The following is a 26,761-nucleotide window of genomic DNA, read 5'->3' as shown; positions in this document are numbered from 1 at the left end:
TGAATCATTATTCTAAAAAACATATCTAAAATGATAGAAAGAATTATTTATTTTATTAACATAATTGTCCGTAGTCAAAACATGATATTTTTTTCTTTTATTTAATTTTACAGAACAATAAATAACAAAACATCGTAAAGATATTATAGTTTTTTAAATTTTCCAAAACAATTTTTATTTTTAGAACAGGTAATAGAAAACACATTTTTAAATAAGTTTTTTTATTTTTAAAAAATAAAAAACTATTCTAAAAACAGATAATCAAACAAGTCCTAATTTCCCAACAATATTGAAATGAGAATCAAAATAATTGTCCCTATCAATTTGCTGCTAAAGTCACGTGTAGTTCATAATTATACATGCAGCAGCCAAAAATTAAAAATTGCGTGTCCAGACAGTGTGTGTATGTGTTTGTGTGTGAGATCTTTAAATTGTTCTGTTTGGGTGCGTGTGAAGATCCAAATACGAGGAAACAAAGCAGGAGATACTTGAAACAAAAAGAAAACTACATTTCTCAAAAAGCCAAGGAGAGTAAGTATGAGATACGATCCATCATCACATGGTATATATATACTTCTTGTTTTCTATTTCATTCATATTCGGTAATAGATCCATCCATATTTCTCTATTAATTAACAACAATTAAAAGAAATCAATCAATACACACACACACACAGAGTACATGTATCAGATCAAGAAAGTCCCTTATGAATAGTGCAGCTCATGATACGAATGCTTACTTTTTTCCCCATCTATTTGTGCTCAAAACCTCATACCTCCAAATTGTTAACCCTAAAGAGGGGGATGAAAGATAGACACATACAAATTATCTGTGCATGATAGTTAACTAGTCATTTAAATTCAATTATCTGTGCATATTGTAACTCTTTGCTTGGTGAAATCAATCCCATGTATAATAAAAAGATGAGAAAAATAAATCAAATTCTTGATGTCTTCTCACTTAGTTTCAAGGCAATAAATAGTGTGTGTATTTGTGTGTACTCCCTCCCACCTTATATATAATTTATTTTTAATTATTTCGTCAAAATAAAAAATGTAGTTAAGTTATTGATATTTGTTAAAAAGTGTTTTTTTTTCAATTTATCCTCATTAAATAATGCATCATCTTTTGAAAAACATTATTTTTCTCTCGGATGTATAACTTTTGCTCTACTTATTAAAAATTGTGAAAAGAGTAAAATTAAAAGAAAATTATTAATGATTTATCTTTTTATACAGAGGATGGAGAAGTGGAAAAAATGAAGGTGAAAGTCTAGAAATTATATGTTTGGCGCCTGAGAATCAAATTCTAGAAAGAAGCCATTTCCACTAAAATTGATGGAATTTGATTCCATGTGACCCTATGTGAAACTCGATTCCGTCAAACTTAATTAAGAAATGAACAAGAGTGGAAAACATATTCCATTTTAATTTCATATACATACCAAATATTTTAAAATTTATTTTCACTTCACTTTTTCTTTCTCTTTCCCTTCTTTTTCATTTCACATATTATCAAAAAAATTTTTGTTTTACCAAACAAGGCAAAATTATAAGACTGGAGGGAGAGTATTACAAAATCTCCTAACAAACTTGAAGTTTTAAGCTAATGAATATTTTGATTAACTCTATCTAATGTAGAGCTATCAATGAGGGCTAATCTAACCCTAAAGGGCTGATCCTTGAAGAGTCAGAGCCTAAACGGGCTAGCTCTAATAAGCCCAAATCATGCTTTAGGGTTTTCTTTTACAAGATCCAGTTCTAGCCCTCAGGGCCTCAGCCCTTTTTTTTTTTTTTTTTTTTTACTTTTTTCACTTTAAAATTCTACAAAATATATTTACAATCTTAAAAAAAGTTATTATACATAAAATTAAGTTAAGAAAATAAATTTAAATCAATTTACATCATAATAAATAAAAAAAATTTAAACATTCAAGTCTAATATCAAATAGTAATATTAAAATTAATACTAATAAAAATTAGACTTGACTAATATTATTGGCTAAATCTTAATGAATGAATGAAGGAGGGACGAATGAGTTTAATATATTCATTTCTTTTAATTATATATTTAATCTTCTATTATTTTTATATTATAATTTTTTTAAAAAAATAAAAAGGCTTAAAAGGGTCGACCCTTTTATTTTCAGGGCTCTTTTAAGCTCGAATTATCATTTTTTCTTTTAAAGTAGAGGCCCCACCCTAGTTATTTTTGGGCTTAAAAGGGTCGGTTCGAAGGGCTCTACCGTAATTGATAGCTCTAGTCTAACTTGGTTGAGATAACTCTAAAATAACTTTTAAAACTAATCAATGATAGTTAGGTTCAGACAAAAAAATTTTATAAAATCAATTGAAAATAAAAATTTAAATTGTTATAAATTCATGATTTTCAATAACAAAATAGGAATTTATATTTCAAGTATAATTCTCAATTTGCAACCGAGATTTTTATTTTTTACATAACTATATCAATCAATATTTGCAAATTATTTTAAAATAAATCAAAAACTTAATTTGTAAAACGTGTATTGGAGACGAAATCTTACCCCACATGTCATTACAAAAAAAAAAAAGGTATATTAGAGGCATTTTTTTTTTAAGTGTTATTTATAAAACGCCACTGGAGACGGGGCGTTTGTGTGAGATACGCCACCTATGGGATCGTTTTAGGGGGCCATTTTACAAAAATGTCCACATAGAGGGCACTTTTGAAAACCCTCGCTATCATACTGTATTTTTAGAAAGCAAAACGCCTCACAAGTGGCCTTTCGCTTTTTTTTTTTTTTTTTTTTTTGGTTCCCTGCATTCCAGCGTCATTAATAAGCACTACAAAAGCAATGGTATTACCTATTTTGGCAGCGTTTTTGAAAAACACTGGGAGCACCTTTAGGGCATTTGAAAACACCCTTAAAGCCAAAAAACAATTCCTTAAGCAATTTCTTTTTGTAGTGGGTAAACCATTAGCTGGTTTTTTTAAAAAAAAATTAAATGATGGACATACTTTATAGTAGTTTGATTTTTCGTTAAAAGAACTCATTGCATCTAAATCTGAATATGATCCTTGAAGATATATACCATCAAAAAAGTAGTAATTATTTAAATTAATAATCTAGACTCTAAAAATTATACTCCTTTAGTTCAAAATATAAATATTTTTTCTCAGCTAATATTAATTTAAAATATAAGCAACCTAGTACATATAAAAAAATATCTTTCATAGATTCTTGTATAAAATTATTTTTAATTTATTATGAAATGCATTGATAATGGGAATTAAAAGTAAAAAAATTTATATTTTTATAAAAATGAGGATTTTATTATTTTGCAGATTTTTTTTTAAATCTACTTATATTTTGGAGTGAGGGAGTACATGAATGACTGTGTATGAAATTATTATAGAGTACGGAAGTTTTTCAAGAGAACAACCTTTTTTTCCCCTGCTATGGGTCAAGTTCTTTAAGACCCTTTTTGTCATCTTTTTTATCATGGACAACGTTTCTAGCATCACATTAAGAATCAATGAAAAGTAAATGAGATAGGCAAACGTATGCTAGAAATAAAGTGGTATCGTTTCAAATTATTATCTCATCTTTTTCATAATTTCTGAGTTGGTGGGCATAGATACAAATAAATAAACAAACATTGTAATCAGAAGATCAGAGGCTATTCATAAGAAACATGTCATGAGAAGGATTTGGTTTGACTAATGGTCTTCCACTTAAGAATGAAGAATAAGCAGAGAATTTAGGTGTCACCAATGAAAGCCCTTGAAGCTTACTAATTTCCATCTCCCTTTTTATCCGTTTCCAGCTTTTGGTTTAATCATGCTGCAACATAACACCAACATTATGCAGAAAATAAAGAAGACGTCTTTTGACTGAGTTTCACATCATTATTATTTCTCTCTTGCTTTTTTCCTTTATATTTTATCTGTTCTCCTTTTATCATGAACTCTTTCTTTCTTCCTTTTTATCATGAACTATTTCGCTTAAATAATGTGATTTTAAATTTGTCACTTAAACAACAACAACAAACCTTCATCTTATTAGGTGTAGTCAACTATATAGATTGTACTTTATCAAAATTTGTCACTTAAACATGAGAGAAATTTAAAATGTCTAAACTTATTATAGAAAGTATTGAGTTTTAAAATATTTAAAATGATAAATAAAGTTTGGAAAATATTATTTTAAGTTAAGGTAATGAACGGACTATTTTTGCATCATCATGGCGATTAGGTTTGGAAAAAAAAAAACAGATGTTTTTGCTGCAAAAAATATATGGTAGAGAAAATGAAATAGAATAAAATAAGATTTTCATATTTGCATTTAGTAATAACTATCATTAAGTATTCATAATAAATATAGTAAAAAGAATAATCTCGGTTTTTATAACTGTTTTCCCCAATCCTTCCGTTCAATTTTATTTATAACTAAGATCTTAGGGCCTTTCATGTGTTGGAATGCTTACACATTTAAGTGCAAGTTGAAACTTAGAAAGTTAAAGTTTGGGCTACAGCCCAAGCCCACATAACTGTAGTGACAGTATCTTAAATTTGCAATACAAATGGTCATATCATGGCCACCAATATAGAAAGTTGCCATAAAATTATCCCAAGTTTCTGAGCTTGATCAGTTAATTTATTGTAAATATATACATATCTACACATCTATGAAGAATCTTTGAGTTAAGAAAGGTCGAAGTTATTTCATAATTTACAGGGACAAAAACTTGTTTCATATTTCATAACAAGCACATGTCACAATTTAATTCATAACTTAGACAAAATCACAAAATATATTGGATAAGCCCTTTAGTTCATTAGGGAAGGGACCTTAAGAGACTTCCTATGAGATATTTTAAAACATCACCCAACAAAATTGAAGAATTGTAAACCAAAATAATAATAAACAAGTATGTATATTAAATTAAATTATCAAAATTGTATTTATAAATCAATAAACCGCAATCCTAATAGAAAGGGTTATGGACTTGTGATGATTTAACTACATACGTAAATGCAGAAAATATTCTTGTAAGAATTACCTCTAATTAAATTTAACAATATTCAAATCTAATATAAATAGTTATATAAAAAAAATTGTATTTATAATTCTGTCGATAACAATTTGTTTCCATTTCAAAACAAATAAGCAGTTGATTTCTCCATTCTGTCCCTCGAGAATTTGGCAAATGACTTCTTGTATTCGCTTTCAACTTCTGCAGCCAGACCCTTTTCCCCAAAGGCCTTGAGGCCATTACTCAAAACCTTAGCCACATACTCATCCGCCTCCACCCTGCATCCCCACCCACTCTTCTTCATCATCCCATAAATCCTCACCGTTGATTCCCTCCTTTCGCCCCGATCACTGCCTTTATCAACTCCACCAACCCCTTGTCGTCGCACTCGATCCCGCCCTCCGATTCCTCCATCTCCACGATCAGACGGTCCACATCCTCCTCCATCCCACTCCTCGCCAGCGCCTGCACCACGTCTGCGTACAGGGACAGCTCCGCCTTGTACTCCGATCGGACGGCGGAGAAGGCTCGGAGGGCAAGCGCACACTGGTCCTGCCGGAGGAGCTCCTTGAGAGTGGCCATGAGGTCGGACTTAATCAGCCGCAAGAGGGTCTTGGAGACAGGTCGTCGACGTTGGTGGGGTTAGTTCGATGGAGGCGCTTGAGGGTTTGGACGGCTTGGATTGCTTCGATGCTGAGGGTTCGGCCTTTGACGAGTGGTCCGCGCTGAGACCGCGGGCCACCGCACCGGACCGGAACGTAGGTCGAAGGAGAAGGTGTAATGGCGCTGGAAGGTTTGGGTAGGAGAGAATAGTGGGGTTTAAGGAAAGTGGGGTTTTGGTGTAAAGTTGAAAAGGCCATGGCTGAACTGAAAGAAGCAAGGAAGACGACGAGATAGGGATTGGGCGAAACCGTGGTGTGCAATAAAGCTTATCGGATTGGAGAGTAAGTAACGAAAATAAGATAAAGAGAGGTAAAACGTAAAAGGAACGTCGACAGCAGGATTCGAACCTGCGCAGGCAGAGCCCAACAGATTTCGAGTCTGTCTCCTTAACCACTCGGACATATCGACGTGCTCTAGATCTCTTTTGCATAAACTGATTCAAAACATATAGACCCAAATACGTATTTCCCATTTTTTGTTTTTGGACCTTTCCCCCTTGGTGCAGTCGTAATTGTCTCTCTGACTATAGATATTACAGGAATTATGGCCCAAAAGGAAGACACAGTGGGCTTCAAGACCATCTTTGATGATTGAAAAGCATCGTCATTCTTGTGATATTTGAGTTATTTAATGTTTTTGATTTGGTGGTTCTTTTTGGTGATACCATAATAGATCTGGCCGAAAAAGATGATAACACGTTTGGTAGATAATCAATAATTAGGTATTACTTGACGTTCATTTCTTTTTTAGCATAAACAAATTTGTGTTTACTTGTTTTCTTAGTGTTTCAGTTTTCCTTTCTTTCTTTCTTTTCCCTTCTTTTTTTTCCCCCCTTATTGGCTTGATTAGTCATGGTGAAAGAACTTTAGAACCCCCTCCACACATACCTACACGGATGCCTGATGTGTGCCAATATATAAAATATAAAAGCTTTAACAAGTCAAATTATGTATAATACCACTTATTTTTTAAAAAAATTGTGCGACACATAAAATTCAAATCACATTCCCCAGGAACATTTGGGTACTTTCAAGCTGCTATTTTCTTATGTGCTTTTTGACAGGTGTTTTATGTACATTTTAGGGCTTGTTTGTTTTTTTCGTTTGGAATATATTTTTCCAAAAGCTACTTTGCTTTGCTTACCACAACCTTTGTCTCGCATATTAAACCATAAATATATTTGAGGTTTCAAAAGTCTTATCCAAGCAGATTCTTCGTATATGAGTAAAAGATATTTTCTCATGTTATTGAGTTGAGTATATTGACTGTTGAGATTTTATAATTCAAATACATTATTTTTCCATTACGGAGTTGACGTCCCTGTGTTGATACTTGATAGGATAGAAGAGGTTTCTAATTGTGAAATCTGCCTGGGAAAATAAAGACTGGTTTTTTTTTGGTGGGGGAGCGATTGAGTGTTTTAGTAAAGCAGCAACCGCTTGGAACCAGGATAACGTTGGAATCATACCTGGAAAGAAGAAAGAGAGACTTTGCGAAAGTCGGAAGGGATTGATAAAAAAAGGGAAAAAGAAGAAGAAGTGTTGATGATCATGGTGGGCTTTATAGGTTGGAAAAGAAACTTTGGCGGGACTATCAGAAACTTTGCGCTAAAGAGAAGATGATATGGTTCGAAAAAGTCAAGATGTAAGTGGTTGCAATGGGGGGATCTGAATACTAGATCCTTCCCGGCAGTGACTAAAATTAAAAGGAGGAAAAGTAAGATTGTTGCTCTGCAGATTCAAGACCAAGGTTAGTTGAAGAATATGGCTTATGATTATTTCAAGAACTTGCACTCGAAGGATCCAGATATTCCTCGCTTTATAGATTGGCCTGATGGTTTCCCCATGTTAGATACTAGTGAGTTGATTTTTATTTCAATGAAATGCGCCGGCCATTGACATTAAGAATGCAACTTTTAGTACGGGTGCTCAAAGCTCTGGGCCTTGATAGTCTACAAGTTCATTTTTTTCAATCTCAGTGGGATAATGTTGGCGGGAAGATCTACGAGTTTGTTGAATTTGTTTTTCAAAATCCGAATAAGGTCAAGGAGTTTAAATATACCAAGATTACTATCATCCCTAAGGTGTAACATCCTAATACCTCGAGGGATTTCATACCAATATCTCTTTGCAATGTTAGCCTTAAAATTATCACTAACCTCATTGTCAATGAATTAAAAGGGGCTTTGAATCATTTGATCGAACCCAATCAATGCAATTTCATTGTAGGCTAAAAAATTGTGATAATGTCATTATTGCTCAAGAAATTATTCACTCCGTGAGAATCAAAAAAGGATCCAAAGGTCTAGTTGCTATTAAAGTTGATATAAAAAAAGCTTATGACTATCTTGATTTGAACATTGTTGAAGAGACTTTGATTGCTATTGGATTAAGCCAATGCTCCAAAAGAGTCATAATGGTTTGTGTTTCCTTTGTTTCCATGAGTGTTATGTGGAATGGGGAGGAGACTCATAACTTTAGGGCTTAAAGAGGGAGATCCTTTAAGCTCTTATATTTTTGTCCTATGCATGGAAGGACTGGGGCACTTAATTCAAAGTGAAGTAAGATAGATGCATGAGTTATCTATCTATCAAGATCAGGGCCAGTGGACCTAAGATCTCACACCTCTTCTTTGCCAATGACTTAGTGTTGTTTGCCAGGCTTACAAGACGCAAATGGAAGTGATAAGGGACACTATATGGATAAATTTTGCAAGGCACAAGACACCGCATAAAGTTGGATAAATATAAAAGCCGTCTTTTCTACGAACATCAACTTTCACCATGCTATAGAGCCTTGTGAGGTTTTGGGCATCAATGTGACAACAAATCTGGGTAAGTGTCTTGTAGTCCTACTTAATCATAAAAAGAGTTACAAGCATCATTTATCCCCCTCTTCAAAAAGTGTGGAGTAAGCTGTCCTCTTGGAAAGGTAAGTTTCTATCCTTGGCTGGTAGGTTTGTCTTGATTAAATCCATTCTTCCCGCTGTTCCTAGTTATCTATGCAAACCTCCCTCCTCCCCAAAGGTATTTTAAATTATATTGAGAAACATAGTAGGAATTTCTATTGAAATCAAGATAGGGATGGTAGGAAAATGTATCTTATTGCTTGGGAAACCCTAAAGAACGATGGAAATGATGGTGGGTTTTAAGGATATTTCCAATCAAAATAGGACTTTTATAATGGAGTTAGATTGGGGTTTACGGACCAAGCCTGATGCTCTTTGGTTCAAAGTGTTGAAAGCTAAATATAAATGCAGAGATAATTTGCACCCTTTTGCTATGAAAAAAATGAAGTCATTTGTATTTTAGTCCAACATTGTCTCCATCTAGGATAGATTCCTGTCTATGATGGGCAGGAAAATTCACAATGAAAGAACTATGAAGTTTTGGTGGGACTTATAAACCCCTATTGGAGCTCCCTTAATTCAATATGTTGACAAGACTCAACATCTTTTAAACCGCACGGCTACTATTGATCATTTTATTCAGACAAATGGGGAATAGAATTTTGTTGAGTGATGTCAATTCTTGCCCCTTTAGGTTATGTGGGATTGATAGCCTTAAAGATTGTTTCATCTAGAGAGTTTTCTCTTATGGGAATTTCAACGTCAAGTCTACTTACTTATCCTTGCAAAATCTTGGGATCATCATCTGGAACCTTTTGGGAGGAAATTCTATCCTTGAAAAGATTGAGCACTTCTTTTGACAAGTTTTTTCATGAAAGAATTCCGACTAATTCGGTTGAAGTAAAGAGAGGTCTTTCTTTGAGTGAAAATTACCTTTTTGAGTGTGATAATGAGTAGACAATATTTTGAGAGATTGTTAGGTAGCAAAAATTGTATGGTTTTATGTTACTAACCCATATTACAGCTAATCTTTCTTTTTTTTTAGTTTGTAAGGGTGGCTAATAGCTAATGTGCAGAATAACTTTAGATAGAATACCACAAACAATAAGCCATGGTTGAAGATTTTGTGCATTTTCTATTGGCTATTATGGAAGAATATATGCAGAGGAGCTATGGAGGGGATGAGATACACAGCTGCTGAATTATATTATAGCCCTCTCAATTAGCTATTCGAAGTGGTAGAAAAGGGCAACTCAAGCGCAAGTTGTTTTTCAATGTTGCAGAGCTTGAAGAAAGATGGAAACCTCTAGATCCGTACTTCATATTAGATGTGGACAGGTCAATTAATCAACAGGGCCATACTACATGCAGAGGTGTCATTAGAGATGGAAATGGTGACTGGACGCTAAGTTTTCAACAAAGATTAGGTTTCTTCCCCCTCCCCTCTCCCAACTAGTGCAGAACTCTTTGCTCTTATCTTTGGGTTGAAATTATGTAGGCAGTTTCAGCCAGACAAGATTCAATGTGACATTGACTCATTAGAGGTAATACATTTACTTTAGACAAGAGATGGCTTAACTCACCCACTGAGGGCAGAATTATTATAAACCCAGAAATTGTTACACTTCAATTGGGAGGTGGATGTTGTTTACTCAAGACAGGAAAATAACAAAGTAGCTGATTTTTTGGCCAAGGATTCTTAGCATAGAGTGGATGATTTTTATCTTCTGAAAGAACCTACTTTTGGTTGTTTAACTGATTATTACTGGGCAGACAAATATGGTGTAAATCGCTAGTTTCTTTTCTGTTTTCAGGCCTCGTCTATCACTATGTATGTCAAACAAGAAGAAGAAGATATTTCTAAGATTATGCCATTTGAGTGTCATTTTCTCTGCCTATAGATACTTCAAAGCATTGATTGTAGTTAGACGAATGTTGTCTATATAAATGCTCCCTCCGGTTCTATTCATAAAACAAAGAGATAATAGTTTTTTTTTTTTAGTTTTATTTATAAGTTACATTATAAATTTTTTATCATAATTTTTCTCTTTTAACCTCCATTAAGTATTGATAAAATAAAATATATTATTAAAAGATACATATGTAATAGGATTTAAGTTAAAAACTTATTAAATTTTAGATAAAATTAACAAATTTTAAGGTTTTTTTTTTTTGGTTCCGGTGACATATATTGAAATTAACTTATAAATTAGATTAAAGGAGTAACAATTTAAAAAATTTATATAAATTAAAAGGCACAGTAGCGTATATAAATAATTAAATTTAGTTAGAGTTTTTCATCAACAGGCTAGTTAAAGGCACATTCCGTGCATCAAACCTTTTCTCTTTTTTTAAAAAAAAAAAGTGATGCATAACAAATTAATAATGACCACTCGGAGATTTCGGTTTCATAATCTCGTTAGCTCCAAAAGCTCGCGCATTATTCTTAAAGAAGAAAGAAAATGACACTACACATCAAAATAGATCTAAATCTTTATATGTTGTACTAAAAATATAGTGTAAATTAACGTTTAAATTGGAGCTTCCCTTTTCACTAACGTTCAGATTGTTCAAAGTTTAACGATGAAATAACATTGCTCTCATTTAAAGACTTCAAGAGTAATATTGAACTACTTTTGATTTTAACATAATCATTGCATCTAAAAAATAATCTATATTTTAAGGGCAAAGATTTATTTTAACCCATCTTCTATTAGTTCCAATGACATATTGCATTGGCAAGCCATAGCCTTCTCAATGGAGAAGTCTTGGATGCTGTATTGTCTTTTAAGTAGGGGAAATCTTTCGTATTACGTTTTTTTTAAAAAAATTTCAAAACATTAATATTTAAGAATATTTTCCCTGTTTTATTACTAAAAAAACTTAGGTCCCATTTAGTTATTAAAAAAGAATAGAATAGAATGGATTGACAAAATTAAAATAAAAATGAACTAAATAACCCTTTTTTGCTAACCATAATAAAATTCATTAATGTATATTACAAATATAAAAATCATTACACTTTTTAAAAATATTATAAATGATAATTCTTAATTTCATGAATTAAATTACCCGTCACCGTTATAAATGTATTGACACATCCCTATAATCATCTTATTTTTATCTTTATTTTTTTAATTTATTTCATTTCATTTCTTTCTAACAAGTAAATGAAACCTTACTATTTATTATCATAATAGTAATGTTTTTCAACATTAATAGAAGGAATTGAATTAGTTTATTCTAAAATTTCAGTTCAAATCCTACAACATGTATCAGCATTATATAAAATTATCGAAGGCATCTTCAAAGTACACATGAGATTGTCATTGACAATAATGGCATACAATGAAAGGTTGAATTAATTTGGGCAAGTAGTTTTAATACTCCATGTTTTCAAGATATGTTTGGTCAACTATTATATTTTTACATATAGGATAAAGTGAAAACTTACATGGTTAAAGGATATTTTTACTCATCAATTATTCATTCAAGAATGTTTAGTATTTTAAACTTTTATGCGGTGTAATTTTTCTTTCAAACTTTAAAAATTGTGCATTGAGTACTTGCCATTAAAAAAATTAATTTTATCGTTAGTTGAGTAAAAAAATTATATAAAACAACATAAAAAGTACAAAAAAAAGACTTCAAAAGAGACTCAATTGATATTAATTTAATTATAAAATACTTATTTATACTTTTATGGATCTTTTTATGCAATTTTTTATGTCTTTTTTTTTGTAATTTTTTGAGTTAATTGACGATCAAAGTTAACTTTTTTAAATAGCAATGTACCCAATGTATCATTTTTAAAAGTTGAAGGGGCAAATTATATTATATAAAGGATACCAAACACTTCTAAATGAATAATTGAGAAGCTAAAATATCCTTTAACCCAAACTTATATACTTAACTTTGTATATTTAAAATGATTATTTCTAATTAAATCTAGACAAGTGAATCATTTATATATTATTTATTCTATAATAAACTCTTATTATTAATATTATTAATATATTAAAATATTTGTTTTAATTTGATTGAATAAAAATATATTAAATATATAAGGTTAAGTATTTAAGTTTTATCATTTATTTACATATTTATTGTATTTTTAATTTATCCATTTACTAGATTTAATGAAACAAACGGGTATTTATTAATGAAAAAATCGCAATCAAGAACTCCTAGAGACAGTTAATTACAACGCAGGATTTTGATATTACTCTGCAGAACCAAAGGATCTAAATGTAATTAAAATTTATTAAAAAAACAAAACTACTCTTGATGTATTTTTGTTGCGATGGGGAATTAATTATTTTAAAATAAAAATGAAACTTGTTTTTCTCAAATGGATACTTGTTCATTAGATTATAGCAATTCCTCTACTAAATTAATATTTTATAGTTGTTAATGAAGGAATTGATTGTTGTTAAAATAAAAATAGGACTTATTGTTTCTTGAATGGAGATTTGTTTACCTAATCACAATACTTATTTCTCTCTACCACCAAGTTAATTTTTTGAAGTTGTTAATAAAGAAATTTGTTATTGTTAGAATGAAAATGAGACCTTTTTTTTTTATGGGGACTTGTTCATTAAATCACAACATTTTTTCCTCTCCACTACTAAGTTAATTTTATAAAGTTATTAATAAGAGAATTGATTGTTGTTAAAATGTAAATGAAACTTTTTTTTTTTCAATGAAAAGCTGTTATTAAAAGAGTATATAATATACACATAAAATGTGCTCTTGTCTTTTCATAACAAATGTAGGTACTTTAGTCATATAATCCTTTTATTTTGCAAGTGTCTTTGATTGTGATTTTCCTTTTTCCCTTTATTAATTGGCCTTCTGCTGCATTCATTTATTTGATGCACCACAAAGTGACGACTACATTTCCTTGTTTTGGTACAATGCCAGTACTGTTCCATTTTTAGCTAGCCTTTCAAATTGAATTACAATTACCTGAGCTTCTTTGGCCATTTATTTCAAACTCTGTGTGAGAGAGATAGAGATAGAGGTAGAGAGTGTGTGTGAATGCTTTATAATCTTTGGAATATAAATGTTTTTCGAGAGGATTGACCACTATGGGAGGATGTCCTTTTAAATGTAATCAAATAGGAGACACAATGCATCTTTCTGATATTGTAGACATGCAAATCAATGGTGGATGGAGTTTGCCGAACCTAATTTCATCGTGAAAAATTTTAGGTTGGATAGAAAGGACTAAATCAACTATAATATCAAGATGCAAGTTGAGAATCCCACTACAAAGGTCGTCCCTAGGAACTTACTTTTTGCCTACACTTGTTGAAATATTTGAAAGTCCAAATGCTCATTTCTCTTCCAAGATCCAAACAAGGTGGTCTTTGAGAAACCTAGTAATTTTATTTTTAAACTAGCTGTTGATATTAAGTTAGGGCAATAGCTTTTTGAAGTAAGTCGCTCACACCTTTACGAGTCTACACAAAGACTTGGCTTGAATACCATTAGATTAGAAACTGATGGCTCAACTTTAAGGAATTGGCAAGGTGCTTGTGAAGGAATTCTCGGAGATATAAATGGTGTCTAGATTATTGATTTTAGTTACAAGCTGAAACATGTTCTTGTGACTACTTTTGAAATTTATGGTATTTGTAATGGGCTCAAATTATGCTAGCAAAAGGAATAGAAGGTAGTAGAGGTATTTTGTGATTGTGCACAAGCTATCTCAATGATTACAAGAAACAATCACAGCTATTATTCTTTTCAACACATCATTGACACCATAATAAAATCACTTCATAGAAAATGGGATATTTCTTTTCACTTTTTATACAAGGAAGACAATAGAGATGTAGATTATCTTGCCAAACTGAGTCATAGCTTCCCTTTTGGTTCAAACTTTTTTGAGTCTTCACCTATAACTTAAGTTTGTGTGGTTGTTTTTCTTTTTGTTTTTTTAATTGTCAATTTTTTGTGACTTTTCTTGTCTTGTTTGTATCTTGCTGTTGTAACTTTGCTTTTGTTTTAGTGATATGATATGTCATCTATATTTAAAAAAAATATAAATGTTTTTTCCAACTAAATTTGATATAAAATATGAGCAACTTAATAGTTGTAGGTTTTTTTTCATTTTGCCCAATGTTTTTGTTAAATTGGATTTTTGTATTTAGTGTAAATTTATGACATTCTTTTCACTCATTATAAATTAAAAATAATATAAATTTTTATGAGAATAAGAATTTTATGGTGGAGGGAGTATTTATATATAGTGTCATTAAATGTCATGTTGTGAGATGACTTGAATTCCATAACGAACGGGCAAATTTCCTTTTAATCTTCAAAAGGTTAGTACTAAACAAACAAACAAAAAAAGGGCTAAATATTATTAACCATATGTGATGTATTAAGGGTCAGGGGAAAAATCAATGCACCAAAATTAGTTGTTGAAGAGATGATATTTATTGACAAATTGATTTTCATGAATTAATGTTCATTATAATTTATTTATACTTATTGTATATATAATTATGTATTATGTTCATGGAATGAAAAACTGAACCGAATTGGCCAATTTAACTGATGAACCAGCCTCTTTCCCAATTCAGTTTTTTATCTAAACTATTTTTAAACTGATTCAATCAACCTGACGCACCCGACGAATTGGACGGATTAGCTGAGTTACTTTTTTCTCGTAAAAAACCTACAACATCCTCATTTTGGATGTTTTACAAAAGTTCATAAATGAGAAATAAAAAAACTGCAAATTTACTCAGACCTCAGTCACTATAGTTGCTTGTATCTCCATCTCTTAGCCTCTGCAATTGATGCAGCCTTTGAAATCGTCCTCGCCATCATGGACTCGTTGGTTTTTGCTGCCGTCAAGCTGCATTTGTCTCTGTCCCTTATTCAAGTGTTCAACTCCATCATCATGCTAATTGCTATCTCCTTGGTTTGTTGGTTTTCGAGTTTCAGGCTTAGCTCCATTTTGATTTGCTGCCTCTCTCCCACACACTCTCCCATTCTGTCTTTTTATTTTGATTATTGTGATTCAACCCCACCTTATCTTGACGAGCATTGTGATGAATGAGATCAAATGTTCCCAGTATAGGCTAGTACCTACTCCCAAGTCTTCCTTGATTTCGCTTCCCTTATTAAAAATAAAAAAAGAAATGAAATGACTGCTCATTATTGTCAACTTTATTGGATCTTTTATTCAAAACAAGCTATAAGTGTCAGATGCATCACTCACATTTTCCTATACACGTTTCCTGCCCTCACCACACACATTTTGATTTTTTATTAATTAAAATTATATACTTACATATATTTTAAAATAATCCGTAAATATTTATTTAAATTTCTTTTTATGTTTATATTTTATTACTATTTTTGTCTCTTTAATCTGATTATCATGTTATAAAATTGAAAATAATTTAATTTTGCATAAGACTAAATTAACCCTCATGAGACCATTAACTCTTAACTCAATACTTTAATTAATTTAATGACTGATTCAATTTTCTTGATTATATTATAAGCAACGTAATTGTTTTTATGCACAACAACTTCTTTTTTGGTAAATACAACTTCTTTATTTGTAGAAGTAGTGAATATAATTCCCATTTCATTTGTAATATCTAATTATAAGCGTTATTACATTTAAGAATGCTATATGTCTAATGGAAAGAGTGCAATCAAATACCAAGAAGGATTTGGATTTTTTCTATTCTCTCCCCTCATCTCTCTCGATACTCAATATTATTTACCCATTCAATTATTCATTTGGTTTAATGATATAAAATTTTTAATTATAGCATTAAACTAAATATGTTATTCATTTAATCATTATCATTAAAAAATATTATAATCTTATTTTTAAAAATATTTAAGTGATGATTATAAATATACGATCATTAAATCAAATAAATAACTAAATATATAAATACGATTGAACACGAATCTATAAAAAAACAAGAGTGAACAAGGAGAGATATGTTGAAAAATATGGATGTTTATATAGTCTTATATATGATTAATCACAAAAATTAGAGAAAATTACATATAGATCTCATGAAGTATTCGCAAAATTTTAAAATCACAACCACCCTCAAAACTTATGTGTGATTTGAAATTAGAGTGCAAAAATAATATCACCATACTTGTAATTTATGATCAATTTAATTATTAAATATATAAATTAGTTATAGTTGTAAAAGTTGAAGTGATGCATACTTATAAATTATTGATGAAGTAGTTGTAAAAAATTAATGTTAAACTTTATTAAAAATGCGTGGGTGGTTTAACTACCAGGTATGTGAAGTTATAGCTATAAAATATTAAAAAGATAGTTATAAATTATTAATAAAATAATTTTAAATAATTAATGTTAATCTTTGTTAGTAATACACGATCGGTTTAATTATTAAATATTTAAAATTATAGTTATAAAATATTAAAGTGATAGTTATAAATTACTTAATTGATATAATATATCTTTAATAGGGGTATTATTGTATTCCAATTTCAAAGTATACTTAGGTCTTAGGGGATCTAATTGTAATTTTTAAATTTCGTGGGACTTATTTTCCAAAAGATTAAGATATTTATTTTATACTATTATGATAATATAATTGAAGGAGAAATGATAATAAATTTCAAAATATAAAAATAGAGAATTTATAATAATTAAGTCTCTAATAAAATCTTCTGAAAATAAGTTCCAAAGGAAAAAATTTATATACTTACTTAAGGTACTTATTTTTAATTAAATCAAGACTTGTGATAAGTTCTTGCTATTAATATTATTAATACATCAAAATTTACTTGTTTTGATTTGATTTGATAAAAGTATGTTATAAGGTTAAGTATATAAGTATTGCCTAGTCACAAATATTGATTCAAATAATTAAAAACAAAAATCTCAATTGCAAATTAGAAATGTAAATATATTATTAATTAAAATTCATGAATTTGTAATTGTTTGAATCAATATTTATAATTTATTTTAAGGTTAATGAGTAAATAGGACCCTAAACTCTTGTTTGAAAATCATCCTGAATCCTGAATTCTTAAAATATGTAAAATAAATCCTAAACTTTTAAATTCATAAAAAAATAAAATCTAACTATTAATTTTTTATACTGTTACTGTCTATACAAGTACTGCTCAAGTTTTTTTATAAATTTAACCCTAACTGTTACAGTACTCGCGTGAATAATAATACTATAAAAAAAATTAACAGTTAGGATTTATTTTATTATGAATTTAAAATTTTAAAGTTTATTTTACATATTTTAAGAGTTTAGGATTTAGAACAATTTTTTAATAATAATTTAAGATTTTTTTTGTCCATTAACCCTTGATTTTATTAAAAAAATGTTACTGTAGATCTAATTATCATGAATTTATTATTCTGGGACTTTCGTGTCAACCTCCCCGATTTTCATGTGGCCAAATTTTTTTTTTTTAAAATTTTTTGGGTCAAAAGCTAGTTTCTCATGTCGCCGAACGCAGCTTCTCCTTTCACAGCCACCCCCGCACTTATTTTGTCCGTTTTTAAATATGAACAAAGTTTATATATGATTTTTTTTTACTTTTTTAAATAAAACAATAATTTTCAAAAAAAATATTTATGACATCTTTTTTTGAGTTATCCTTTGTTAAATAATAGTGTATCGTTAAATTAAGAGAAGATCAAGGGTGAATCACAATTCACAAAGATATGACAGTCCAAATTTGAATTTGAATTTATGCTCCCTCCATTTAAAAATATATAATACATTTTTAATAGATTAAATATTAAAAAATATAAAATATTTTTAGTTTTTTAAGATGTAATTATTGTCTTTTTTTAACTGTTCATATTAAATAAATTACTTTATATTTATTTTAGGATAAAACATCCTATTAAATAAAGATAAATATGAAAAGATAGGATTCGTCGGAAGATAAGTAGTTACTTTATTGAGAGGTGAGATTTGATTAAAAATACCTTATATTTTTTAACGATGTGAGATTTGGTTACTTCTTACTCACTTCATCCTAAATTATAACATTTTTAAACAAAATCTCACATATCAATAAAGCTCATCAAACACACTTTACAACCTTATTTTTTCAAAATAAAAATATAAGCTTTCAAAAATGCTTTTCATTTAATACTTCATCGATAGAAAAATATTGAATAGAGAGAATATGTAGGAAGGGTAATTATGAAAAAGTATCATTAATAAAACATTATTTTTATCAAAGTGTTTTATATTTTGAAATGCTCAATCCTTCCTAAAAGTATTTTATAATTTAGAATAGAGAAAGTATCATTATATACTACCTCCATCCTAAATTAAATGATACTTTTAAAAGAATTTTTCTATCTCAAAATATAAGACACTTTTGGTAAATTAAAGTTTCATTAAATGCAATAATTTTAATATTATCTTTTTCTCTCTATAATTAATTTTCATCTTTTCTCTTTTCAATATATTAAATGATAGGTATTGTTAAAAGTTTATATTTTTTTTAAAAAAATAAGATTATTAAATATATTTAATGAAATTTATTGATATGTGAAATTTTATTTAAAGACATTTTATAATTTGAGATGGAGGGAGTACTTCAATTTGATTGTATTTAAAAAAAAAGAAATGAATACTTCATGTCTTCTTGTCGCACATAGAGTAGTTAGGTGGAGTTAAAAGGCAATTAATGGAGGAGTTAATGCATGGGGATTAGTATAATTAAGCATGCAGGTCCATTAGTTGCAACTTACAAGAGTAGGTTGCCAATGCGTGTAAATTAATCAGTCTTGTTGCGTTTCGTTGCATGCTTTTATTATTTAGTTTGAACAAAATGATGTTATGTGACTTACAGGCTGTTCAGCTCTGAAACACAATCAGAGAACTAAAGAAAAGTGGATCCCCCAGAATCTTTTGTAGTGGTAATGAATAATGATCTTGTTTTATGGTATCAACCACCAAAATGATGTCCGTGCTTACTGTGTGTCTCTTATACTCTTGTTTGTGGTAAAACTCTCACCTAATCTTTAATTAAAACTTGGTGGCTACATCCATTTATTTTATAAAAAAAAATTTATATAAACTTCAGGTCAAACTCAAAATTTTAATTTACTATACAAGCTTAAACTTATTTAATTAAAATTTAATTCAACCTAACATATTTTCAACTCTAAATATAACTTGATGAACTTGTAGCCTTTTAAAGCTCAACTCATATATGCTTTTTAATTTTAATAAAAAAATCACTCCCTTTAGATAGCCAGTGGTAGACCCAGCCTCAAAAGTTTGGTGGGATCAGAATTTTTAAAAAATTAGTTAGTCTCTCCTAGTCCCTATTATAATATACATCTATTTTATTAGAATCAAAAAGAGATGATTAAATTATTAATTTTGTTTAAAAATATAGTAAACTTTTAATTTTATTATTCCATTTAAATGAAAATTGTCAAAGCTGCATTAATTTTCTCTCATAATTAATGATTTTAAATATAGGTAATATTAAAAATATATATTAACATCACATCAAGTGTCTTATGATAACGGTTAGAGGAAGTATTATATGACCTCCATCCCAATTTATAAAATAATTTTTTAAAAAAATCACACATACAAATAAAATTCATTAAATAAACTTTATGACTTTCTTTTTTTCAAAACAAAAATATAAATTTTTAAAAATATTTTCATTTAATATTCTATTTGTGAAAGAATACTAAAGAGAGAGAATATAATGAGAAAGATAATATTAGAAAAATATCATTAATAAAATTTTATTTTGTCAAAGTGTCTTGTATTTTGAGATACCAAATCTTTCTCAAAAATGTCTTGTAAATTGGGATAGAGAGAGTATATAGTTAACTAAAAATTTATATTTTTAATATATTAATTCAATATAAATTAAAATAATTGATACTAAAAAATATGTGATAGATAAAATAACAAAAAAATTATTCCTAAATCTCAATTTCTTGCTCACCTCCACTCTGTTGGCCCTCTCTTTTCTCTCTCACCATCTCATTGCCATGACCCTCTCTTCTCTCTCACACAATATCACCTTCATCTTCTCCCTCCCTCCTTCGCCCTTATGGCAACGATCACTTTTTCCTTCTCCCTACTATTATGAAGGGCTGTGTGAGGTTGGTATAGATCACAATCACAATATAACGTGGGTCCACCTCTATAGATCATAATATAATACATCGGTAGCTATTTAGGCCCTATTTGATATGAAAGGTTGAGGGAAAGGGAGTGGGATTGGGACTAAGTAATGCCAAGCTTTCATATTTGGTAGGGGGGATGAAAATTTTAATGCCAAACCCAATCTCATCTAGGTAGAAATACCCAATACCACCTCCCTATGGTGTTAGAAAATCAATCTCAGAATTGAAAATTTCTAGATCAAATTGCCTCATCCTCTATCACTCTTCCTCATCAGAGTCATCTTTAGCTCTGTTGTCGATGTCATCTTCCACCCTTGCTGACAATGTTGTGTTGGTAACATTGTCTTCCACCTATGGCATCCATCTTTAATCATTGTCCTCACATCTTAGATACTCAATTGCAAGGCCTCACATCTGAAATCTCAAATCTCAAGACTTAATTTTCTCCCTTGTGCTCAAATCTCAAATCTTGGAGTTTCAAAACTGGCAAGCCCTTATCCATTGTATCTCTAACCTTTTCCCTTACATCTCAAATATTTTCCTATTTGAGAGAATAAACCTAGTGACCATCTCAAACTTTCACCATGCCTTTCTAGCTTAGAGTTCTAGAAGAATATGGCAATATTCTTATCTTTTTGCTATCACCCATGAACAAAATTAACAACAAAGCTTTGCACACAAAGGCTAGTCACCTTATTTGGAAGAGCAAGAGAGATCTGCGGATAGTTTGGCAGCTCTAGAGGTTGAAGAGGAATGGGAAAGATGAGGGTATTTGAGTCTTTTATCTAGTTTTTAGTTGGATGTTAGTTTTAAAATTTTTAAAAATCTCATGTCATACCAAACATAATTTGAAAACTTAATTCCACTCCCCACTTCTCCTACCAACACCAGTCTTAAACCTATAAAATTTAATGTTTTATACCAAATAGGCCTTAAGGTGTGTTGGAAAACTCACTTTTAACTATTGAAAAATGCTTTTGGCATAATAGCATTGTGAAAGTTCTTCTCAAACTAGCTTAAATGTGTCCAATGAAAATTTTGAAGCTTTTTAAAAGTGCTTTTAGAAAGAAAAAAATTGTTTATAGTGATTTTTAAATTCCTATGCTGTACTTTTATGGGAGAGTTATAATTAAGTTTCACATAAAGAAATTAATTCTTATAAAATCTATTGACAACTGAACTAAATTACATTCAGTTATTAATAGATCTTGCAGTAGTTAATTTTCTTATGTGGGATCTAGTTGTAATTCTCTCTAATTTTTTTTCAACAAATATGACATATAATTTTACTTTTAATTAAATAGTACTTCTTCCGTTCAAAAATATAAGGTTTTTTTAAAGAGTTGAATATTTAAAAATGTAAAATATTTTTAATCTTTTGATGTGTAATTATTGCCTTTTTTTAAAAAAATGCTCATATTTATAATGACTTTATATTTATTATAGGGTGTTTAATAGGAGTAAATATAAAAAGATAATATTAGCTGAAAAGTAGGTAACTACTTTATTGAAAATTGAGATTCAATTAAGCCTTATATTTTTTAACGGAGGGAGTATAAAGTTGTTACTTTTAATAATATAATCTTCTTAAAAAAATATGACACATAATTTTTCTATAATAATATTAGCATGTATCTCCATTCTCAATTTCATGTGTAGTTTCTTAAAGAGAGATGAATAATGTGCATGATTCAATTAGATATCATATTGTATATTATAAATTAAATAATTAATCATATAAATTTTTAGTTTTAATTCATGTATATTTAACTATGTATATAATTTTTGTCTAATATTTCAAATTTTATATTATTTTTATTTTTGTTATTAAACCTACTCCCTCCATTTAAAAATATAAGGCATTTTTAACTAATTCTCACCCCCTATTAAAATAGTTATGTACTTTTCAACTAACCTTATCTTTTCATATTTGCTCCTATTAAACAACCTATAATAAATATAAAATCAATATCAATAGGGGCATTTTTGAAAAAAAAAAGTAATAACTACATCTCAAAAGATTAAAAATATCTTATATTTTTGAACATCTAACTCCTTAAAAAATACCTTATATTTTTGAATGAAGGAAGTATCACATTTTATATTATTTAAAATATTTCTTGTGTATATTTTTGAAACAATTCAAATATTATATTTGAATAACAAAAATTACAAATAATAAAAATAATTTTTTCAGTGATTATACATCTAATGGAACTTTTCATCATATATAATTCAAAAAAATTTCAATTCGCTAAATTAACTTTTTAAAAAATATATCCAAATATAAATTTAATTATAATAATAATAATTTATTTTTTACCAAAAATAATAATTGATTTTTAACAAATAATTTTTTGATAAATTGGCTTTTAGCCAATAGAAAACTAAAATGGACACTTCAAAGTTATAAAAAAAAAAAGCTAGGCAAAATCTTAATATCTGAAAAAATTGTGCATTTTTCAAGGCATCATATTAAAAAATATAAAACATTTTAAGTATTTAAATATTTAATTAATTAGGTTTTAAAAAATACCTATAATTGAGAATGTAATTAATAAAGTTTTTTAATTAAAATAACTTATTAAATAATGTCCCATTTGATAGCATGGAATAAAGATTTGAGAAGTGAAAGTAAAACTAAAAAAATAAATTATTTGATATAATAGATCTCATTCCAGAGAATCTAGTGCTATCATAATTGGTGGAACTAACTAGTCACTCCTACCTTTATATACCCATGGGGTCTATTTTCTCCCATAAAAAATGACTCACTTCCCTGTACATATTAAATATGTTTTAAAATTTCATTTTCAACTCACTTCCTCTTCCATATACTCTTTTTATAAATAACTTCTACTACCTCATCAATACTAATATAAAAAAATACAAAGAATAAAATTATGTAAAATTTTAAATATGTCCCTATATAATAAATTTAAAAAGTAATGTTATGTTATTTTGTCTCGCTCATGAGAGGCAATTTTAAAAATACATTTTAAATATTACTTGCAAAGTCATACCGTAACTTATAAGTGGGACTAAATGGACCTTTTAGAATGTAATTTATAAATAAAATCGAAGGATACTGTACAAGAATAAAGAAATGTTAAAAATAATTAATCAATTTATGAGGAAGTGTAATTAGATTAAAAGTGGTTTGAGTGGAAGATGGTGGATATAAGATCCCTTACCTACTTTTTTTTTAATAGAAGGCTACAGAAAAATCATGCAAAAGACATCTTAAGTCATGTCAGCATACAAAAGGTTGCTACAACCGAGGGGCAAGATATAAAAAAGATGAACGTTAAAATTGTTGGTCGGAGCTTGGTGAGCCATCCAGTTAGTGCAATTATTTGCTTCTTTAAAGACGTGGTTAAATGTAACTGTCCAGTCTCTTATAGAGCCATGAAAACGGGCTGAGCCTATCGGGCTAGCCCGTTTAAGCTCGTATAACAGTAAGGCCGAGCTTGTAAATAGGACTCCAAAATGATAAATCGGGCTTAAGCAAGCTGGCCCATTTAAGCCTGCATATGCATATTTTTTTATTAATTCTCATAATTTTTACTCTTTTTAGATTTGAAAAAAAATTAAACTAAATCTTACTCCACATCACATATCAGTCCATATTTATTGAGGATGGAAGGCAAAAAAAAAAGGAAAAATAGCAATGAAGAATCACTGATCAAAAATTATATTAGTCAAGGATCATTCATTGTCAAAATTCGAGTGGATACTTGTGAATTCGAGTTAGCTTTTATCAATAAGTATTCATTTAGGTTTTAATAACAACTCATTTTAAATTAATAATAGTTCATTGTAGCTTTTTTTTCATTCAAATTATGACAACAATTGATTCTTAATTGATATAAATTTCATACAGAAATTCTTGGTTGTTATTTTCTAAAAAAAAATAACCTTAAATCCCCTAATTTATCTAAATCCATGATAATGATTCATTCAGTTCAACATTTACTCTTCTAATTTCGATTGGGTGTTTGTCGGCTTAGTCGATCTATTGCTTATTGCATTACTATTATTTTATTTATGTTTTTAGTTCATTTAGATGTTATTTAGTTAGTTTTTTTAGTACCTTTCTTGATTGGGTATTATATTAGAATGAAGTAATTTTTTTTAATTAAAAAATTTAAAAAAAATAAAAATAGTTAAAAGGGCCTAAAGCCTGAGGGCCAACCCTGAGCCCGCTATGTCAAGAGCCGGGTTTTGAATATCAAGATCTTAAAAGAAACTCAGACTTAAAAAGGCTGACCCTTTTAGGCCTGAGCCTTTCAAGGGCCAGCCCTACAGGGTCGGTTGGCCTTTTTTGCCAGCTCTAGTTTCTCATAATTAGTTTTCTGATTTTGTTGATAGATTTAGCAACAGGGTGATTTGCAGAGAACTCATTATGAATTAGGGTAAGTGCTTCTATAGAATTTAAGTAGACGTTGACTTTATCAAACTTTTTAGTCCGACAAATGTTAAGACCTTCAAGAATGCCTATGAGTTCAGCAGCTATACTAAGGTGATAATCCAGATATTTGAAGAAGCCCTTGATCTAATTTCCTTAATAATCTCAAATGAGTCCACCACAGGTAGCCGCAACTTGAATGTTAATGGAACCATCTATGTCAAGTCTAACCCATCATTTTTCAGGCAGACACCATTTTACATTTGATCTATCACCTGTAGGGACAAACAATCGATTCTTTATTGAAGGTTGAGATCACTAAGTATATCTTGGGTGCTGGTGAATGTAATGTCTCTATCATATGTATTTTTTTCAGAGTAGATGTTTTTGCATCTTTCCTTCCAAATGTTCCAGCATATATAGGCAAAAAGTCTTTGTCAAGAAGTATTTTTTGCATTTGAATTGCCTGCATCTTTCTTTACATTCCAAAGTATCCATTCTGTAGGGTGAGAGAAAAGAAATTATTTAGTTTAGATTGTTAAACTAATTTCAACCAAACCTTTTTAGATTTATTACAGTCTTGAAAGATATGAATGGATGAATCTAAAGATCTATAGCTAAAAGGGCATGTCCTAAGGCAAGGATTGACTCCATTAGAGTAGGTGAATTTAAATTGGAGACGATCCCAAGCCGTTTTCCAAAGGAAAGATTTACTCTTCTCATAAGTGAGCTGCTTCAAAATCTTAGATCAAATCTCAAATCTTGTATTATTTTTATGACTTTCAATAGCCTTATAAGCTGATTTGATGGTGAAGCAACCATTAGTAGAAGGTCTCTAACAAATGACATCACCATCAACATTATGAATTGGAAGTTGAACAATAGGGATGAATTTGATGACATTGGAGTGAAGATATCTGCATGGTTGAGTTACTTTTCAATTGCCAATTGCAGAATAGAAATAGAAACCTTAGTATAAAGAATAGAATCAGCATTGGGTGATGCATACTTAAGATCCCTTACCTACTTGAAAGACACTGTGGAGGGTGAGGGAAGGAGAGAAAGGGGTGTAGTTGTGTGGTTGGGTAGTTAGTTGCAAGGTAAGGTGGGGAATGCCGTTTTATCAGGGGAACGACAAGATGCTATGAATTAAATCCCATCTCCCTCCGTGCTCCCTCCCTCACGCCTCTTCGGCTTTCCAATGTTCCCAATTATTACCCCTTCCTCCCTCCATTTCTTTTTTCTTTTTTCGTTTTTATTTTCACAATTCTATTTTAATTTACTCTTGCTTTCATCCCTTCATATTTTCATTACACCATCCCTATCTATAGACTCTCTCCATTTTTAAATATAACTAAATTTTAATAATTATGTTTGCAATTTAAAAAAAATTTAAATTAAAATATTCTTATAATTAATTCTTCATTTCCCCTTTATTTAATGATATTATCATTTGGACAGTTAAAAAAAATTCTAAATAACTTTTTTTAATTGTTGTTTGGCTTGTGATAAAATTAGAAACTATGTGAAAGTTTTGCTTATATTTAAAAACGATGTGCTCCCTCGGATCTCTATTATAAAGTGCATTTTAGTTAAAAAAATTCAGTCTTTAATATAATGCATTTGATGGGTATTATTCATGTTTCTTTTAATATTATTCT

General features: G+C 29.4%; 1 protein-coding gene and 1 non-coding gene across 2 annotated transcripts; both read right to left on the bottom strand.

Annotated features, from left to right (window-relative positions):
* Window positions 1–5,087: 5,087 nt before the first annotated feature.
* On the bottom strand, window positions 5,088–6,032 carry LOC129291596 (protein THYLAKOID ASSEMBLY 8, chloroplastic-like). Its single transcript, XM_054929050.1, is given in 3 exon segments — window positions 5,088–5,358; window positions 5,361–5,639; window positions 5,642–6,032. Coding segments are annotated over 3 exon segments (735 nt in total). The 5' UTR covers window positions 5,880–6,032; the 3' UTR covers window positions 5,088–5,140.
* On the bottom strand, window positions 6,009–6,090 carry TRNAS-CGA (transfer RNA serine (anticodon CGA)). Its single transcript has one exon. It is a non-coding gene; the product is annotated as a tRNA-Ser (tRNA).
* Between the last annotated feature and the right edge of the window lie 20,671 nt (window positions 6,091–26,761).

This window comes from Prosopis cineraria, unplaced genomic scaffold (genome assembly GCF_029017545.1).
Source record: "Prosopis cineraria cultivar Desert tree isolate PC_DT_omini unplaced genomic scaffold, ASM2901754v1 PC13, whole genome shotgun sequence".
Taxonomy (NCBI): domain Eukaryota; kingdom Viridiplantae; phylum Streptophyta; class Magnoliopsida; order Fabales; family Fabaceae; genus Prosopis; species Prosopis cineraria.
The sequence above is the reverse complement of the archived record's forward strand: the minus strand, read 5'-3'. Positions and strand labels throughout refer to the sequence as shown.